Here is a 21,151-nt window from a genome sequence, read left to right on the forward strand (position 1 = left end):
CTCTAGTAATGTGCAAAAGAAAATTGAACACCTCCCGACTAAGCTTACAATGATAGACCCTAAATCAACCTTGACTCTTAAGCTGCCATAGAAGTCGAGAGAGAATATGAACAAGAAGAAGACAATACTATTTTTATCACATATCCTTTGTATCTTACAATTCCTGCTATATAGCAACTAACCACAACAATTTTATTCACTAACCAACTAACAACTTTTACAGCTAATACAATCTTATTCACTAATATGATGACACTTGACACCATCTCAGTTGTCATACAACAATCATTTATCCTTTAGATTCCTATCAATTACTCCCCCCTTTGAAATTAGCCTTGTCCTCAAGGCTGGAAGTCAGGAAATCGAGCTTTCAAATCATCCAAACGCTCCCAAGATGCATCGGCAACATGATGATTCCGCCAATGCACTAAGACTTCGGTGATAGGAGTCGACCCATGTTTAATGACCCGTCGATCCAGGATAGCTGTTGGTTCATCCTGAATCAGACCTGCATCATAAGCAGATGGAAGCGGTATAGTAGTAGAGGCTGATGTGCCCAGTTGTTTCTTGAGACAAGAAACATGGAAAACTGGATGAATCTTAGAATGAGGTGGCAACCTTAACTTGTAGGCCACAGGTCTGACCTTCGTAAAAATTTCAAAGGGACCATAAAACCGAGGATGCAATTTATGATAAGGATGTAGAGCAAGGGACTTTTGTTGGTAAGGTTCCAACCTGAGATACACATAATCACCAACTTCAAAAGACCTCTCAGTTCGATGTTTATCTGCCTGACTTTTCCTTCTTACTTGAGCTGCTTCCAGATTGGTCTTGAGAAGAGATAAAATCCGAGTTCGATCTTGTAAACACTGATCCACCGAGTCAATCTTCGTAGTTCCAGATTCATAGATTGGAATATGTGGAGGAGACTGCTCATACACTACTTCATAAGGTGTAAGTTTCGTTGCAGTAGGATAAGATGTATTGTAACTCCATTCCACCCATGGAAGCCATTTCAACCATTACTTGGGCTCTAAGCTACAAAAACACCTTAAGTATGTTTCTAAACACCGATTTAAAACCTCAGTATGTCCATCAGTTTGGGGGTGAAATCCTAAACTAAGACACAATCTGGAGCCTTGAAGTTTAAAGAACTTTTTCCAAAAAGAGCTGATGAAAATAAGGTCTCAATTTGAGACAATGGAGGTTGGCATCCCATGTAGTTTGAACACTTGATCGATGAAAAGCTGAGCTACGGAGTGAGCAGTATAAGGATGAGACATGGATAGAAAGTGTGCAGCTTTTGAAAGTCGGTCAACCATAACAAATATGACAGATTTGCCTCTGCAAGGAGGAAGTCCAGTGATGAAGTCCATGGATATGTCAGTCCACACTCTTTGGGGAATAGGTAAAGGATTCAGTAGTCTTGCGGGAACAAGGAACTCATACTTGTTTTTCTGACAGATATCACAACCAACAACCATATCCCTGATGTTGTTCTTCATACCTTCCCAATAAAAAGACTTAGGGATGCATTTATAAGTCTTAAGAAAACCTGCATGACCTGCACTAGGTGTGCAGTGAAACTCTTCAAACAATTTCACCCTTCAAGAACTTGTAGGACTTAGGACAATCCTATTTTTGTATCTCAAAAAACCATTAGCAAAGTGATATCTCAAGAATTGTAATGGAATAGAATCCGAAGTTTTATTCAAAACTGATTGTGATTTGGCTAAGATCCAATCATCTTGCTCAACATGTTGGCGAAGGTCATCGAGCCAAGACATATAAGGATAAGATATGGCAGTAAGTTCACTGCCAAGTACTCCCGGAAGCACGGAATTAGGAGCAATACTATTCATGGCAGAAACATCCAGAGTGGTTGAAGTAGTGTCAGGTGGAATCCTCGAATTTGAGAACATTCGAGACAAAGCATTTGCTGCCTTGTTATCATTCCCTTTCTTGTACTGAATTTCGTAATCAAAACCAAGTAATTTCGAAACCCATTTTTGTTGAAAAGGAGAATTAGCACGATTCTGCAGAAAATACTTGAAGCTGTGATAATCTGTTCGTATAATGAAATGGTTCCCATGGAGATACGATTGCCATTTCTTAACTGCATGAATTACGGCTAACATTTCCCTTTCATAAGTCGATAAAGCCTGATTCTTTGGTCCTAAAGACTGGCTTGTAAAAGCAATCGGCCTACCCTCTTGTTGCAACACTGCTCATATACCCGTACCTGAAGCATCACTCTCAATAATGAAGGGTTTTGAAAAATCTGGGAGAGCCAAGACTGTAGGAGACATCATGGCACTCTTGAGTTCCTGAAATGCGGCCATTCCTGCAAGGGTCTAATGAAATCCATCATTTTTAGTGAGTGGAGTCAAAGGACCACAAATTTTGCCATAATAGGGAATAAATTTTCTGTAATACCAAATGAGGCCTAAAAAACCAGTTAAAGCTTTCATAGAAGCCAGTTTAGGCCACTGTGCAATTGCTTTTAATTTTGAAGGGTCAGCAGCCACTCCTTTGTCAGAAACTGTATACCCCAAATACTCAATTTGCGTTGCACACTTAGAGAGCTTGACAAAGAGGTGATTATCTTGCAGTAAACTCAAAACAAGATTCAAGTGATGGAGATGTAATTCCCAAGAAGCACTATATATCAAAATATTGTCAAAAAATACCAAGATAAACTTCCGCAAATAAGGTTTGAAAATCTCATTCATTAGACCTTGAAAGGAGGTCGGGGCGTTAGTTAAGCCAAATGGCATAACAAGGAATTCATAATGTCCCTCATGAGTTCGAAATGCCGTTTTATCAAAATCCTTGGGATGCATACGAATCTGGTGATAGCCCGACCGAAGATCCAGTTTTGAGAAATACTTGGCACCAAAGAGTTCATCTAAGAGCTCATCAATCAATGGTATAGGATATTTGTCTTTCATTGTGAACAAATTGAGTGCCCTATAATCCATGCACATTCTCCAAGTACCCTCTTTTTTCTTCACCAACAAAACTAGAGAGGAAAAATGACTATGGCTTGGTCTTATAAAACCAGAATCTAGCAATTCTTAGACACATTGTTCGATTTCAGTCTTTTGGAAAGGACCATATTTGTAGGGTCTTGCACTAGGAGGCTTGCACCCTTCTATTAAAGGAATCCTGTGATCATGTGACCGTGACGGAGGCAACCCTGATAGTGGTTGAAATATAGACTGAAATTGATTTAACAAAACCTACAGATCCTGTTCTTGTGGAAAAGGCAGTTGCCGAGGATTGGAAGGAAGTATAGTCTCCTCACTGAATTGTAAAACAAATAGTGCAACTCCCAAACAATGATCATGATTGAGTAATCTATCCATTTGCAAGGAAGATATTGACTGAGGATCTTGAACTTGAGGACTTGTGATAGAGAAGGTAGTAATGCCAACAACAAACTGCATAAACATTTTTTCAAAATCCCACAAAAAGGGTCCCAACGTTGTTAACCACTGTACTCCAAGAACAATATCGCACCCTCTCAAAGGAATAGCGTAAAAATCCAACACAGCTGCATAATTCTGAATTCTCACAAAGACTTGTGCTAAACAACCCGGAATGGTGAGTGAACCTCCATTTGCAATTTTAACAGAAAATGGTTGTGTAGTATCTAAGTGACCCTTCAACTATTTTACTAAAGCAATGTCAATGAAATTGTAAGAGCTACCTTAATCTATCAAAAAAATAGCAAGACAATTCAACACCAACCCATTGACTTTCATAGTTCGAATAGACTTTGGAGCAGGCATACCATAAACTGCACAAGCCATAACTTCAGGTTCATCAGTATCATCAGATTCATGCTCAATCAAATGGCCATTTTCATACACATCTATCAGTAAAATTTGACATTTAGGACTAGCACACACATGGTCTTTAGAAAATTTCTCATCACAATTGAAACACAATCTATTCTTTCTTCGAAACTCAATTTCTGCAACTGTTAGTCGTCGAAAATTATCATTTTGTGTTGAAGATTCAGGTTTTGGTATATTGGTAATGTCAGACAGATGAGTAGGCTTGAATTGTGATGCAGGGAATGGATTTCTTGAAAAAGATTTTACCTTGAGCTCTGCCAATTTAGCATCCACTTGTTGCGAATAGGCTATAGCTTCATGAACATCGAAAGGGCGAAGGATCTTGACATCATGCTGAATCTCCGGTTTTAAACCCCCAATGAAGCAACTTTTTAAGATTCTTGGAGTCATTTCCATAGTACGATTCGCTAATCGACGGAATTCCATGATGTAATCCCTGAGTAACCCAGTTTGGCAAAGCTTCACTAAATTCTCAGTGCAATCCACAAGATCAGGTGATCCAAATTTGCGACAAAAAATCTTTGTGAAATCTTCCCATTTAGGATAATTCTTGACACAATTCACCCATTGAAACCACTGAAATGCTTCATTTTCCATGTCGAAGGAGGCCATTCGAACCTTCTTATCTTCTGGAATGGTGAAGTAATCAAAGTAGTGCTCCACTTTATAAACCTAGCCGAGAGGGTCATCACCTTCGTGAAATCGAGGAAAATCCAATTTCACCAATGGAGGTCTTGGGTGAAAACCTGAATCTTGGCGATTGAATTGTTGATTTCTTGCATCTTCATGCAAATTGGGATCTGAAGGGGTCACATCTGAGGAGTCCACATGAAAACCCATATCACATTTCGCACAAAATCGCGATGAAATTTCTCAAATCGAGCGTCGGATGAATCTTGGCATTCTTCCATGGCGTCAAACCTCTGAAGTAGGATGTTGAGAGTGTTGTTTATTGCAGAAAGTTGATTATATGAATCCATGGCTTTCTTTGTAGAAGCACGAGTCATACGGCACAGAGAAGGGATGAAAGATCGTGATTGGCTCTGATGATACCAATGATAGACCCTAAATCAACCTTGACTCTTAAGCTGCCATAGAAGTCGAGAGAGAATATGAACAAGAAGACAATACTATTTTTATCACATATCCTTTGTATCTTACAATTCCTGCTATATAGCAACTAACCACAACAATCTTTTCCTATTACAACCAACTAACAACTTTTACCGCTAATACAATCTTATTCACTAATATGATGACACTTGGCACCATCTCAGTTGTCATACAACAACCATTTATCCTTTAGATTCCTATCATACAACACATTGTTTATTCCATACATTATTATAAATTATAAATCTACTCCAAATAAATGAGGATCTATAAATTGATGGGTACGTAATTAGAATTACTGACTACAAAGGGTAATATGCAAACCACCTACTAATCATAGCAAGACACTCTTCAGGTTTGTACTCTGGAGCTGTGTGACCGGCTCCCTGCATTAAGAGAAAAATTTAGTCAGCTTTTGCTCAAGCAAACTCTAGTATCTATGAAAAATTAAGTTCATGAAGGTTCTTGGCTTCTTGCCTTTATAGTCGTGAATGTCAACTTGTAATTAGTTATGTGTGAGTACTGCACACTGTATCTAAACGTAAAAACATTATATGTGGTAAGCATGTGATAATTGTAATCTAAATTTATAATTAAACTCAGTATGAACGGGGGAACAAATATTATGTCGTAAGCGAAAATGCAACACCAACCCTGCAATCTGCCCACTGACGAACCATGGCCTCCAACGATTGTCAACAGTCAAGTTAAGCGACTCTATCCAAGCAAGAGTACCCACATAAGGAACTACCATATCATGATCACCACTGTTAACAGAAATTTTGAGTGCCGAAGCAACGATCATGCGATATATACGGAAACACATTGTGTCAGATTCTGTTAGAAAACTTCCCAAACGAAAGAAAATTGGACAGATATATTACCTGTAAATAAGAACTCTATAGCCTTTTTTTATGAGGTTCTCATGATATACAAGACTAGAGGAAACATCTTTTATATATGAATCTTGTAAGCTGTAATTGCATCTCACCCATTCTTCAATGCTTCCCTAATTGTCATTTAAAATCAGAAAATTAAAGTCCTCTAAAATGTCATGAGAACCTGAAGAGGATTTTTTTAGAATTAACTAATTGATTACCTCCCGAACATGAAGAGCATCTTGAACAGTTTTGTCATTTGCCCAAATTTCAGAGAGGATATAATTGTATTCCTACATTAAAACAAGGCAGATATGATTAGAGTGCACGTGTGTTCGCTTGTGCGTGCATGCTGAGAGATATATACCCGACACCATAGCCTAGGAAGTCCAGAAGAAGTAAGGAGGGTATTTTTAGAGTCCCTATCACTGAGATGGTCGGGATTCCATATTGATCCCGTTGATTTTGGCGAAGTTACAGTACATGAAGGTTCCAATATCTGTGCAGCACGTATGTCTTCAGTGCACTGTGAATTCCAAATGTAAAGTCAGTATAATGATCTCAGATTACTTAAAAGTGACAAGTACTTGCAGAAACCAAGGACCTTACTATGTTTCCACTAACCTCGTTGTAAATTTCTAGATCATCCACACATAATGCGTTGTTTGGATCCACATTGATATACTCTCCGTTGCAATTAGTTTCAAGTGACTAGCAAAACTATGAAACGTTGTAACTTGAGAGACATTGTTGTTTTTAAGACAACTATAGATATAACTTAAGAGCCAAATCCAACATTTTGATCAAATGTAGTTCAGACTAATCTGAATAGCCACAATCCAATCTCTACATGAAACCAACAAGAGGCTATTTCACCTGGTATAGTTCATCTGATATAAGTGCTTTTAGGTAAGCAAATAAAATTCTGGAATCCTCGTCTTTGTCCAAATCTGTCGCTGGATTGCCAAGCACATATCCCTGCATCCAACATAGAGATCATTATATTGTTCAGCATAGTGTTAAGACCCCGAGGCATATGATCAGGAACTAATTAACTATAGCATAACAGAAGTCATTCATATTCTAGTTGCAGAAGATGTACCTTGATATTTATTGGCGGCACATTGTCATCATGATTACCTACACATAAGAAACAAACAAAACAACTAATTAAAGGTCGAATGTAAGAGGAAGAACGATGCCCGACATGGTGATGGTAAGTAGCTTACCATCGGATATTTCCTGAACGATAATAGGAACAACTATACCCGAATAAGAATCGCCAGCAACATAGAGTTGATTGTTGAAGAACTTAGGGTGGTCCATAAGCCACTGCACCAATACACGAATGTAGCTAAAAACCTTGTATGTTCTCAAACAAATTAATGAATACTCCATGTTGGTGGCTAAATATATCCTCACCTTTCTTAGAAATTCATATGTTTGTGCTGCTGATAAAGTGTCACTCATATTAGTGTATCCTGTCCAAGTTTTTGCATATGAGAATCCACTGCCGACAGGTGCATCTAAAAATATTATGTTGGCAACCTGAAAAATTCTTGGGTTATTGACAATATTTTTATAAAATCCTGAATAAATCAAAGATGCAGCATTTGATATCAAATACAAAAACACACACATTTTGAAGGCAATTGAATTAGTCTCACACCTTTGTCCATGAGTATGGATTTAACTTGAACTTTGGCTTGTTGCCAATGGAATTTGCGTAGTCAAAGGATAGTGGACCTAAAACAAAGTAAAAACGATTACAAAATAAAGTTGTTTACAATAATCAAATTTTGAATAAAATTACTTGCACCGGACAAAATCTTTTGAATAATGTTCAAAATTGTTGCAATTGGAAATTTGGGAGTAATATGTGTTCAATTAACACCTGGCTAAACCCTTTGAATTACAAAACTCCTACTTATAAACGTATAACCCACACAGTTCAAGAAAATAAAATTCATTCATCAAACTATATAGAAATTGGATTAAATAATGAAATTACACATTTCAATTTCTGAAACGGTCTGTTTTTTAGAATTTTTATTGGTATGTTGTCGATATATGATTGATAATTGGGATAGTTTAGTTGTGGTCCCTAGTTCTTAACTGTTATAGATTCAAACCTTATGCATTTTAGGTTTTTTATTGAAGTTTCTCTCATGCCACATATATGACATAATAATAAAAGAGATGCAATAATATACTAATAAATACTCAACTGTTTTACACTACCAATTCAATTATTCAAAATTGCTTATGGGTTTTGATAAAAAAAAATATGCTTATGGGTGCATTCTAGATTATTAAAAAAAAAAAGGGATTTTATTTTATTTTTATAAAATATGAGTACATGTATATAATAAAATTTGGCTACATTTTACATATAAAAAATGAGTAAATTTATATAAAAATGTGGGTACATTTTACATACCAAATTAATACATTTAATACGAAAAAGGGGAACGTCTTATATAACAAAAAATGGGTACATTTTATATAAAAAAGCAATGGGTACATTTTATATAAAAAAAAAATCAATGGTACATTTTAGATTAAAAAATAAATAGATTTTACATTAAAAAATGGGTACATTTTGCATAAAACATGGTACTTACACAAAAAAAGTATACATTTTGCATATAAGAAAGTGGTACATTTGTAAAGAAAAATGGGTACATTATAAATAAATTATAGGTAGAAATAAAAGGTTAAAAATATTTTGAGTACAAATAAAAGTTTAAAAAATAAGGGACAAAAAGAAATTAATATTTTATGGGTACAAATTAAAATTTAAAAGAAAACTGATACAATTTAAAAAAGGTTGCAAACTAAATGTGGGTACAAACTAGAAATAGAAATATATGATAAAAAGTATAGCTATAAATAACACTAAATGAATATATTCAAAAATAAAATATAATTATCTTGACATGTAAATACTTTATTTTTAAAATAATTAATGACGTTAATTAAAACCCACCTTGATCAAAAATTGAAAATGAATAAGGTTTTAATCAATTGAGTAGAAAAAATAGGGATGAGAACCTAATTTCTCCTTGATGAATTCATCAATGTTTGATCAACATTTCCCAAACTATAGGGGGCAGATAAGAGGATTCTAATTATAAGTCAATACAGGCATGTTCTTGTCTTCTTCGTGATTGTGGGATTCATTACCAAAATTTAAGCAGAAAAATTGACATCACAATTTTTTCGCACTGGACTTCTCGCCTACGTCACTCACAACCTTAATTTCATATCACCAATGTCTGAAAATATAAAATAATATTGAATTATATCCTCTGAAATGATGCAGACAGTGAATTAATAATTAAGCAAGTACCTAAATTTTCATATATGAGGCCAGAAAACGCAGAACAACCGGGACCTCCAGTGAGCCAAAGCACAAGAGGATCATATTCTGGACTCCCTTCAGACTCAATGAAGTAATAAAATAGCTGCACATCATCCATGTTGCCTACTCCTACGTACCTTTTGTATAACAAATTCAAACTCGTATAATTTCATAGTCATCTTCCGTATTAAAGTAACATAATTGACAGTGCTCAAGTTTATTTTTACAGAGTAGAGAAGATAATAGTTTTGGAAAGAAACAAGAAGTACCTACGTACCCAGTTTCAAGTTTGAAGGGAAGGTTACCGGGAAAGCCGGGTAGGGCTGTGATGATGTTTGACGTGGATGCAACATTCGTGGTCAAAAGAGCCATAAATAGAAGTGCTTGTGGCAACATGGTGAGGATGCTGTACTTGCTGCAAGTCTCATTTCGTCATATATATAGGATGGCATTATCTCTGTGCGGGGCCAACGTTGTATATACTACGTAGTAACATAGGGAATGATAGGTGACATGAATTTAAAAAAGAGAAATTTTATTTAAACTCATATAACCTCTTTCTACACTTAATTTACTTTCTACACCCATATTACTTTTAATTAAATTCTCAATATCTCTTTAAACCCAACTTACTACCTAAACTACCCTCACATACCAAATTCAATATATAAATTTATCTTTACACCCATTTAGAAAATAAAAACCCAACAGTAGATGTCACTCAACTTTTATGAAAAATAGCATCCGTTCAATGCCAGCCATGACATGCACTTGAAGTGTTCATTTTTAACCTCACCACAACCGAAAGAGATAAAGATTATCTTAAACTCTTTGCCTTCCACTCTAAGCATTTCATAAAGTCACGTTCTTGCAATGTTGAGGGGTAATTGCAAGGCCTGCACCAATTTGTTGAGAAGTAGAGGCACAATTTCTTCCCATTAAATGACGATAAGGGTACCTAATAATCTCGTAATCAAAACAAGATTATGTTTTAATTATCATAATCAAGATAAAAAAAATTCAACTCTAAAATTGAAGGCATATTTTTTCATGCTATGAACCTACTTGAACCTCAAGTTCCTATATTTTAATGAAATCAAAACATTTTTGACATCCAAACAACCGAATTAAATTATGAAAAACAATTTTGATTGAAACAAGAGAAAGAAGGGGAACCTTTTGGAGACTACATACATTTGTTTCACCGGATAGAAGGATCTCAAGACCTTTAAATTGAAGAACAGTAGCTATAATGCTGCTATGCACTGCCATCAAAACTACAAGCAAAGTATAGCCTCCACCCTTCACGAATGAAAGGAGAAGAAAGCGTGACATTCGCACAAGTTGCTAGACTTTAAAATTTTAAATCCTGTATATATGTTTTTGCTAGTAATTATGCTTTAGAAAATGTGCTGAATTTGTTCCTAAATCCTAATAAAAATTGAAATCAAACGAAAAAAAAACTTGCAAAAATCGATTCAAACTTTAGTTGGAGGATTCAAAACTTCTAAATCACCATCCATCGTTCAAAAAGAGCTTGTTTTTCTCTATGAAAGCGTCTTAGGTTTTAGTTAGAATGAATGTAGGATAAAGATTCCATGATGGTAGGATTTGATTATTAGATGTGGGTTTATTGATAAATTTTAGTTTATTGTTAATTTCATCTTGTAGCTAGTGGTAATTATACAATAGGGTAAAAAGGATAATTCACATTCAAAGTTTAAGTTAGATGTCGAGAAAGGTTTTATGGGTTCAAATAAAATTTCTCTTTACCAAAATGTTCGGTTTGTCCTGTTGGGCTATATTTAAATGGCTATAGTATGTGCATGTGGGCACATAGGCATTTCAGCATTCATGTCCATCATCGTGTGATTCATCATGCTAGATTCAGAATGTGCTGGTGGAATACGGATCTGAAATTCTTTTCCAATTAATTGATCACCTCGTGGTGATTATTCATACTATATATTAAGAGAATTCTCTGTATCAATTACAGAGGTTTAAAATGACGGTTGTAACCTTTAAGTACCAAAAGTTTCTAATATTTATTTTAAAAAGCAAAGAGTATTATAATTTTATTTTGATTTTTAACCCCACTCTCTCTTCCGCGCTTCCAATTTTGTCTCTGTATTGTTTACTACAGTAATTCTGCCCATGTTAATAAAAAAAGGAAAACTAATGAAAAAGATTTGAAAACTTTGAGTTTTAATGATAAGGATAAAATAAAAGGTAAAGTGAATAGTACCATGATTAACTTTTTAGTGTAAAATGTGATTTTTCGTTAAAATTAACAATACCGAAAATTTTTCGTTAAAATTTCTAATAAAAAATGCATCATTTTAAGCATGCGTATAAGTTAGTAGTACAAGAGTAGGTGAAACATTCGCCATCAACAAAGACTGACAGATTGACAGATTGACAGATTGACAGAACATTAGTTGGAACCTCGTGATCATCAACGTTAGTTGGAACCAAAAGTTCGTTTAACTTTATATGGACCACGCGTCTGTGTAGCCATCAAAACATGTCACCAAAATTAATTTGTTTTCGGATCCAACTAACGGTCATCAACCAACAGTTGGCCAAGCCACTGGCTTTGTGAACACGTGTAACCAACCTTCAGAAGTTAGGGTTCAAAAATGTAAAACTTAAAAGCTTTTTTTTTTTTTTTTTTTTTTTTTTTGTTAAGTCCCTTAAAATTTGATTTTGATCACACTTTGTCTTCGAAATTCAAAAGTCGTCACTTTAGGTACCATTTGGTACTCAGACGGGACGGAACAGATGATGTAAATATTGAAAAAGATAAGGAAAAATTTTGTCATAAAATGTTATAAATTTGTGTTCCACGGATGTGGAACGGGTTGTTCCAGGGGGAAGAGGTGGAACGAAAAATCAGCCAAATTTCGTCCAATGGGACAACCCATTTCACAGTTTTAGGCGCACCAAACGTGGGATGGAACGGTTCGTCCCGTTCCGTTCCGTCCCGTCCCACGTACCAAACGGTACCTTACCTCTTGAAATTCAAAATTTACTCCAAATTGCCTTGTTTTCATTAAATTCGTTACACAATCCGTTAAATTTGCTTATGTGGTTTTAAAGCTATGTATATGGCAACATGTGTAGACTACCACCCAATAAAACCAGGGAGTTTTAATGAAATATTTCTAGTACTGTACGTTTTTAACGAAAATGACATTTTTTCTCTAAAATGTCATTCATGATACTATTCACTTACAACACATTTTTTGTCCTTTTAATTAAAACTCAAAGTTTTCAAGCCATTTTCATTAGTTTTCCTATAAAACTATGCAACATGGGAAACTAATTATCATTTTTTATTTTTTATTTCTTTTTTTACTTGAATTTTTGTATCTCTCCCATCCTTTCTCGTATTCATTTGTCTTCCTTCTTTCTCTCTTGACCATTTTGCCTGTACAAATCAAGGTTATAAAAGGCGCTAGGCGCTAGTTGGACGGTGGGCAGGGCCTCAGTGCCTAGGAGTCTAGGTAGGACCTAGGTGGATTTTTTTTAAATTTTAATTAAGTTTATTATATCACATAAAAAATGTATATTTATACTTAAAAAAAATACATAATTGTATTGGAATGCATAAATTGCAAAATAGTTTGTGGATGCAAATTTTGGTCGTCTTCTCCTTTGACAAAAATGCACCTACAAAATAATAACACCTAAGATTAAGTCCAAAAGCCTTACATGTCCACAATGAACTAGGGGAAGGCTTTGGCTGAAGAATCACCGTTGTCAAAGTTAGAATTCTGAGAAAAATGTGTTTTGGAGTTTGTGGGTAGCAAATGACTTAACTTTTTAGTGGGAGAATAGGGCTATTCATAGGGGAGTGGCCGGCCTTATTTGGAGAATAGTGGTCGGCCACATATGGTGAAATTGTGAGTATAATTACAAAATATTATGTGAAATAATATCTTGCAATTAACTTGGCAATTAATCTTAAATTGAATAGCAAAATTAGGAGTTACCTTTGAGTGAGGATTTTATGAGGAGTGATGAGAGGGATTTGAATAAATACCATTTTGATCACCTTTCATTCTTCCTTGATTGAGTCGTTATTGTTTGTTAAATGCGCATGAGAATCCCAGTGTGCCTCGAAGGTAATTTTGTCCTTTTATACTCAAAAGTCCATGTGTCACCTCCATAATTTACTTTATTATTTTTGGCTCCACAAATACCCCCACATCTATTGGGCTACTCACAGGAAAGGGCCAATGGTGTAGAGATCTTCCCTTGCTTTAGGAAACATAAGATTGTTTCTTATTTTGATGTAAATTCCCACATTAATTGGAAATTAGATCATTCTAAGAAAGAGAAATAAATCACTTCCAAAGTCTATTTAAGTATACATTAAGTATAGGATTAAATCAATTCAGAGAGCAATTTATTCTACCCTATAAGAGAAAGAAAGCTAGAGGATATTTGTTCCCTATCCCCTAGCAATCTTCTACACTTGCCCATGCAAAGGACCGCATTTCGTTGCTTTCTTCGTCTTCACACCGCACCAAGGTAAGAAAAAATTAATTTTTTCTTGTTTTTGTAATTTTTTGGAACCTTAGGGCTTGAAATATAGCTCGACGGGGTTGAGAATGTGTGAACAATGGTTAGGAAGCCACGGCATGACCGCTGCCATTGGGCTGCTTCATCGGCTCGGTGAAGCAGCGGCTGGCTGGGCCAGGTATGACTCAGCTTGGGCTGAGTTGACAGGGCGCTGGGACACTGGGTTAGACCTGGCATAGGCCAGGCACGTGTGCAATGGACTGGACCAAGAAGGTGTGGGCCTCCTTCCTTGTTGGGCTTGGGCCCGTATGCGGAGAGAGAATGGAGGCGTGTGAAGCGTTTGGCCAGATTGGGCCCAACAGACTTGCGAGGGCGTCTGCCCTTCTTCCAGCTAAATTGGGCTGAGGGAGAAAAGACTAGGCCGTGAGGATGTAAGTTTAAAACGCCTCGAGTTGCTCTTGTACCTTCTTTAGGTATTGCGCCATCTTTGGATGTTTTGTCGTGTATTCCCTAATAGTCTTACTAGTGATTATCTGGGAATCAGAATAAATTGCAAGTTTTTTCATCGCCAAGAGTGATTGCCTGCTCAAGCATTGAACCATCTAGGGTGACAAGAACCACGCCTACTCCCGAGCCCTTGTAGTTGGATGTGTTGTTGACATGCAAATGCCAAAAGTCTCCATGGGTGAAGTAGGAGTAGCTATGGCATGCTCGGTTATCTTGGGGGCATTGCTGGGTCACTATGTTAGTTGCCCAGGCTAGGCGTGAATTCTACTATGAATTCAGCCAAGGCTTGGGCCTTTATCGTCGTACGGGGTCAAAAAACTAAGCCGTGTTGGCCAAGTTCCAACGCCCATTTCATTACTCGTTGAGAAGCATCTGGACAAGTCGAGGATACTAAGTTCCAACGCCCATTTCATTGATCGTAGAAGATACTAAGTCATGATGATGATTGTATAAGCTTAAAAATATGGTCCAAGCTTCCGAGCCACAATAACTAATGCCAAAATTAATTTCTCTATCTTCGAATATCTAATTTCCGCATGGAGAAGAACTTTAGAAGTGTAGAATACCAGCAGTTGGGTCCCCATCTCTTCTTGTATGAGGGCAGAACTTACTTCTACTTCTAAAACTACCAAGTAGATGTATAAGTCTTTCGTTGCTTCCTGCTTGGATATTAAAAGAGGTGATGTGAAATACTTCTTCAGATCTTTCACACCCATCATCCCATCTGTCTCGTGCTGCCCTTTTTATTGCTTTGAAAAAAGGCTTACATTGATCGATGGACCACGAAAGGAAACGGTTGAGCGCAGCTGCTCGTCCGATCAAGCTTTAGATCTCCTTCAAGGTAGTTAGAGACTTCATCTCTAGGATTGCTCGGATCTTCTTGGGATGTGCTTCAATTCCTCGTTAGGTTACTAGGTACCTAAAGAATCTACCTGATGATACTCCGAATGTGCATTTGGCGGGATTGAGTTTCATCTTGTACTTTCTAAGGATGTCAAAAGCTTTTCCAAGTTCCCGATGTGGTTTGATCGCTACTTTCCCTTCACCATGATGTCGTCGACATAGACCTTCATGGTTACTTTAATTTTCTTCTTGAACATCATGTTTACCAATCATTGGTAAGTGGTTTCCGCATTCTTGAGGCCAAAAGGCATGACCTTGTAGCAATAAGTGCCTCGCTCGATCACGAATGCGGTTTTCTTCTTGTTGAGCTCGTGCATGGCTATTTGGTTGTAGCCGGAGTATGCATCGAAGAAACTGAGCAGCTGGTTCCTGGAAGTCGAATCTACAAGTAGATTGATTCGGGGAACTAGATAAGGATCTTTCGGGCATGCTTTGTTGAGGTCAGTGTAGTATACGTAAACCCTCAATTTGCCCTTCTCTTTCTTCATTACTAGCACGACATTGGCAAGCCATGCTGAGAGTGCTACCTCTTATATGAATTCGACCTCTAATAGCTTGTCGATTTCCACTTCTATGATGGTCACTCGTTTGGGTGCAAAATGTCTTCTCTTTTGGATTACCAGTTTGGCAGCAGGGTCGACATGGAGTTTGTGGCAAGCTATCTTGGGGTAGATGCCTGGCATGTCGGAAGGTGTCCATGCAAAGACTTCACGATTCACCCTAAGGAAAAATGTAAGTTTCTAATTTTCTTTCGAGCTCAGGAATAAGCTGATTCTAGTAGTGTTCTTCGGCTGTTAGGGATCAAGAATGATGTGTTCGGAGTCATTTTCAGGTTTCCATCTTGTATCGTCTACTAGCGCATTGATTTAGACACCATATTCTTGATCCATCCGCTGTGATTGCTATTTGGTAGCTTCATCGTCCCTTGGGACCTCGGTAGCCTCTATGGGGTAAAAGTCTTATTTTTTGACTCCTTCAATACTTGCACAATGCATCGTCAAGATGTGGCCTAGTCAGACTTGATTTCTTCGACATCTCCTCTTAGGATGTGGAATCGTATTTTTTTATACTTGATGAAGGTTATGGCATCCATCTTTATCAGCCAAAGTCACCATAGAATCCCATTGTAGGGAGACAAGTTGCTTACTATTGTGAACATCTACTTTGAGACAACTGGCGGTGTTCTCAAGTCAAGTGTATGTTGCCGATGGCTGTCGAGGTGTGTCCGTTGAATCTGGTGAGTACCTCCGTTCAACAATGATTGTGCTTTTCAGGCCCATCTTCTGAATTACTGAGAGCTGAAGTAGGTTAACCACACTTCCGTTGTCAACCATCATTGTGTCGACTATATCGTGGGTTAGTTGGACAGATACCACTAATGCGTTGTTATGTGGGAAATCGACGCCCTCGGCATCTTCCTTGGTGAAGTTAACGATAGTTCCAAGTTAGGTGTTGACTTCTTGGACTTGTGAAACTAATAGAGCTTGCTGGATCTTCCTCTTTTTGGAGTTATTGGTGGCTTCCTAGTGTTCGGATTTAGCAAAGATGCCATTGATCTGGATTCTTTTGGTCAATGACTCTTTATTGGCGTCTGTGTTCCTTCTAGGCTATGCAACTAGCTTGTCCAAGTATTTGTCGACCTTGCCCTCTTTCACCATCTTCTATAGGTAGTTCCTCTAAGTGTAACAAATGTCGATTGTGTGATCGGGACCTCGACAGAATGTGCAATACTTGGTGTGGTCGAACTTGGAGGTATTTCCCTTTGATTGTTTTGGCAACTTGAACCATGGTTCGCTCTTGATGTCGTGGAGGATTTGGTGGATCAAGATCAAGAACTTATAGTAGTTCTTAGGCGTCGAGCCTTCTTTAATTAGGGATCGGTCATTGCGCTTGGCCTCCTGCCTGCTTTTGTTGTACTGTTTCCCGTCTTCATTTTTTTGAGCTACTATCGATTCTTTTTTAGGCTACTCGGGTGCTTTGTCTACTCGCCGAGCCTCGTCCCAAAGTGCATGCTTCTTTACCAGAGTAAAAGAGTCTGCCAGAGTTAGATCTTGTTTCATGATTAATTATTCGAACAACGGTTGATCTGCTAGGAGTTCTTTTTAGAAGGCTTCACTAGCTATCGAGTCATTGCATCCAACTATCTTTGCCTTTTCTGCTTTGAACCTTTTCACATAACCACGGAGCAACTTCTTTGGGTTCTTCTTCACGTTGAACAAGTGGTTGAACTTCTTCTTGTTCAAGCGATATGATGAATACTCCTTGGTAAAGACCAAAGAAAGCTCATCGAAATTCTGGATAGATTGTGGCAACAAGGTGTAGAACCAATCTTGCACTTCGCCTTGTAAAGTGGTGGCGAATATCTTGCACATGAGAGCGTTGTTATTTCGATAGAGGATTATTACTCTGTTTTAGTGTTTAAAGTGTCTCTCTGGGTGTCTATCCCTTTTGAAGAATGTGAAATGTGGCATACTCAACTTGCATGGAGTCTCTGCCTACTCGATCTCGTTCGTGAAGGGTGACTTACTTATATTGGTCATGTCCCGTCTTAGTGCCTCATCAATGACCATGTTATGTTGGAAATCGCGCAATTGCTCAGTCAGGAACCTCTCTACTTCTTCCTAAATTTACCTTTGTTAGGGTAGCGGAGCTCTCGGATGCCTCCGATTATGACCTATTGGTCTAGGCTACTCTTCCATGGGTTTGGCTTGTCTATGCAATGGCTGCTGTGCATATGGTACGTTCTTAATAGGCGAGCGAGTTCCTCGCAGGCTGCCAGTTAAACTTAAGCAGGATTGAGTGATTGTTTCTCATTATCCTTCGTGCTGCCTACTCCGATGTGAGGTGGATGATGCTCCTTACGGGTCTAGCCATGAATGAACACTTCACCTAGAGGTTGCTCATGTTGATTATCAGAGCATGGTCCCAACCGTGAATGTATGCTCATCCGTGGGCCTAATCGAGAGTGTACGTTCCTTCTTGTGCTAAGATGAGAGTATACGTTATCTCGGGGACCCAGTCGGGAGCGTATACTACTCAAACACTCGGTTCGTGAATGGTCAAGTGGCTACTTACCTAGAAGATGCTAGAGAGGTTCGTCATCTACTCTTGTCCAACCTCAAGACACCTTGTCTAGGGCACGCTACATCTCGGTACGCTGCAAGAGCTGATTCACCAAGTTCGTCTATTGAACAAAAGCGTTTATCAGCTATATGACTTGTCGAGATAAGAGCTTGGACAATGTGTGTCTCCTTGAGTAGTAGAAGTGTAATGGACTTCAGGCGCGAGATTTGAGTTGGATATGCTAAATCCACGGAGAAATGAGGTGAAAATACCCCCGGTTCAATTGTCTGTTCACAGACGCCTTCGTGGATTGATCTAAGAGTCTTTAGGCCGTCAGGATGCGATAGACAGTAGATATGTGGTCTTGAAAAGAATATGCGAACGAGCATGCCATTCCCAGTCTATATGCCATCCTTAGATGCTTCGCAACATACTCCCCTGAGGTTTGGTTGGTGATCGGCTAGGAATCAAAATATATTATGAGCTTCTTCACCGTCAGGTCCTTCGCCAATCAGAGACCTGTTATTAAGGCTTTATGCTCTACTTCGTTATTTGACGCTTTGAAGCTTAGAGTGATCACTTGCTCGAGCTTCGAACCGTCTAGAGTAGTTGGATGATCCGTCGACGTGTAAGTGCTAGAAATCTCCTGCAGATAGGGCTGGTGCGGCTACAGTGTGCCTCTAAGGCATTTTTGGGCTGAGTTGCAGCGTCATTCAAGCTTGGGATGAATTCTGCTAAAAAGTCCTCCAATGCTTGGGCCTTTATTGCCCTGTGGGGTTGGTATGCTAAGTCGTGTTAGCCAAGTTCCAACGCCTACTTCATCACTCGTTGAGAAACGTCTAGACTATTCAAAACTGACCTTAGTAGGTACTGTATCACGACGATGACCGAATATCCTTGAAAATAAGGTTTGAGCTTCTAAGATGTAATAACTAGCGCCAAAATTATCTTTCCAATCTTTGGGTATCTCGTTTCTGCATTGATGAAAGCTTTGGATGTGTAGAATATAGGAAATTGGGCCCCCAGTTTTTCTTATATGAGGGCAAAGGTCATTGCTACCTCTGATACCGCTAGATAGGTGTACAGGTTCTCTGCTTCTTCCAACTTAGATAGTAATGAAGGTGATGTCAGGTACTACTTCAGGTCCTGAAATGCTTTCTCTCACTCGTTGTTCCATTTTTCTCTCTACGCCCTCTTGATTTCCTTGAAGAAGGGCTTGCATCGGTTAGTGGACCGGGAAAGAAAACAATTAAGTGTAGTTGCTTGTTCGGTCAAACTTTGGATCTCCTTCCGAGTCGTGAGAGACTTCATGTCCAGGATTGCTTTGATTTGCCTTGTATGAGCTTCGATTCCTCGCTGGGTTACAAGGTACCTTAAGAACCGACCTAAGGAGATTCCAAATGTGCCCTTTGCTGGGTTGAGCTTCATTTTGTATTCTCAAAGGATGCCAAAAATCTTTGCCAAGTTGCCAATGTAACCTAAATGCTGTTTGCCTTTCACTATGATATCATCGATGTAAACCTCCATGGTTACTCTGATCTGCTTCTTAAACATCATGCTAACAAGTCTTTGGTAGGTAGCTCTTGCATTCTTAAGGCCAAAGGGCATGACCTTGTAACAATATATGCCTTGCTCGATCACGAATGTTATTTTCTCATTGTCGGACTTATGCATAACAATTTGATTATAGCCTGAGTACACGTCTAAGAAGCTGAGCAGTTGGTTTCGACTCCTTCTCCCAGGATGCATCATCGAGACATGGCCTGGTTGCCTTTGATCTCTCCAACTACTCATCCTAGGATGCAAAATTGAATTTTTTGATACTCGATCGAGGTCACAGCTCCAATCTTCACTAGCTAAGGTCAGCCCAGAATCCTGTTATTAGGGGATGGGTCGCTGACGATCATGAAGGTCTACGATAAGACAATTTGAAGGTTGGTTACATCGAGCATGATTATGCCAATGGCAATTGAGATGTGTTTATTGAATTTGGTCAAGACCTCTACTTTGTGTTTGATCATGTTTTCCAGGTCTATCTTCTGGATGACTGACAGTTGTATGATATTGAATGAGCTACCATTGTCCACCATAATTAAGTCAACGATGGCGTGGGCTAGTTGAACATAAATCACCAAGGCGTCATCGTGGGGAAAATCTACTCCCTCAGCGTTCTGCTCGATGAAGCCGATGATTGGTCCAAATGCTTGGATTCGGCAAAGATGTTGTTGATTCGAATTATCTTGGCTGGGGGTTCAGCATTAGCATCTGCTTCTCACCTCGACCAGGCAGCTGGTCTGTTAACATACTAGTTGCATTTGCCTTCTTTCACGAGCTTCTTAAGGTACTTTATCCATGTGATGCAGTCATTGGTTACATGCCTTAGACCTTTGTGGAATGCGCAGTACTTATTCTAGTCCATCTTAGAGGTATCTCCCTTCATGGGCTGCGGCATTTTGAACCATGGCTTGTCCTTGAGGTCGTGAATGATTTGGTTGATTGGGACTGAGAACTTAGTGTACACATTGGGTGCAGAGCCTCTTTTCGCCAAAGATTGGTCCCTACATATGCTTTATGTTGAAAATGTGGTTAGACTTCTTCTTAATCGAGCGGTATGACAAATATTCCTTAGTGAAAACCAAGGAAAGTTGGCTTAAATTCCGGATTGAGTGTGGTGGCAAGGTGTGGAACCAGTCTTACGCCTCGCCTTGGAGCGTGAGAGCATCATTGTTGCCGTAGAGGGTCATGGTGCTTAGGTAGTGCATCAGGTCCCTGTCTGAATCTTCATCTCCTTTGAACAAGGTGAATTGTGGCAAGTAAACTTCCACGATGGCTCCGTTTGTTTGATCTCATCTGTAAATGGTGACCTGCTCATGTTGGCTACGTTTATTCGAAGAGTATTGTCGGTGGTCTTAATACGCTGGAATTCACGCAGT

General features: G+C 38.4%; 2 protein-coding genes across 2 annotated transcripts; both read right to left on the reverse strand.

The window, feature by feature from the left end:
- Positions 1–341: 341 nt before the first annotated feature.
- On the reverse strand, positions 342–4,475 carry LOC139196131 (uncharacterized). Its single transcript, XM_070821791.1, has 6 exons — positions 3,762–4,475; positions 3,247–3,671; positions 2,456–2,661; positions 2,243–2,344; positions 1,827–2,065; positions 342–929 (listed from the first exon to the last, which is right to left on the reverse strand). The coding sequence occupies exons 1-6, from the start codon at positions 4,473–4,475 to the stop codon at positions 342–344; spliced, it is 2,274 nt and encodes a 757-aa protein (XP_070677892.1).
- Positions 3,819–9,680, reverse strand: LOC103401929 (serine carboxypeptidase-like 1). The gene is made up of 15 exons (XM_070822367.1): positions 9,488–9,680; positions 9,207–9,347; positions 7,524–7,600; positions 7,277–7,402; positions 7,084–7,186; positions 6,957–6,994; positions 6,731–6,832; positions 6,479–6,565; positions 6,222–6,380; positions 6,076–6,147; positions 5,861–5,985; positions 5,630–5,743; positions 5,454–5,511; positions 5,304–5,362; positions 3,819–4,951 (listed from the first exon to the last, which is right to left on the reverse strand). The coding sequence occupies exons 1-15, from the start codon at positions 9,612–9,614 to the stop codon at positions 4,867–4,869; spliced, it is 1,473 nt and encodes a 490-aa protein (XP_070678468.1). The 5' UTR covers positions 9,615–9,680; the 3' UTR covers positions 3,819–4,866.
- Positions 9,681–21,151: the final 11,471 nt, after the last annotated feature.

This window comes from Malus domestica, chromosome 05 (genome assembly GCF_042453785.1).
Source record: "Malus domestica chromosome 05, GDT2T_hap1".
In the NCBI taxonomy this organism is placed as follows: Eukaryota; Viridiplantae; Streptophyta; class Magnoliopsida; order Rosales; family Rosaceae; genus Malus; species Malus domestica.

Excerpts from the sequence above, each read along its gene's own strand:
- LOC103401929 (XM_070822367.1), bottom strand. The coding sequence starts at position 9,614 with ATGTTGCCACAAGCACTTCTATTTATGGCTCTTTTGACCACGAATGTT. Across the intron at positions 6,995-7,083 it reads CGTTCAGGAAATATCCGATG|GTAATCATGATGACAATGTG; the intron begins GTAAGCTACTTA and ends TCTTATGTGTAG. Across the intron at positions 5,986-6,075 it reads ATGCTCTTCATGTTCGGGAG|GGAAGCATTGAAGAATGGGT; the intron begins GTAATCAATTAG and ends AATGACAATTAG.
- LOC139196131 (XM_070821791.1), bottom strand. The coding sequence starts at position 4,475 with ATGGCCTCCTTCGACATGGAAAATGAAGCATTTCAGTGGTTTCAATGG. Across the intron at positions 2,662-3,246 it reads TTTCCACAAGAACAGGATCT|TGCTTCTTGGGAATTACATC; the intron begins GTAGGTTTTGTT and ends TTTGATATATAG. Across the intron at positions 2,345-2,455 it reads TTCTATGAAAGCTTTAACTG|GAATGGCCGCATTTCAGGAA; the intron begins GTTTTTTAGGCC and ends AGACCCTTGCAG.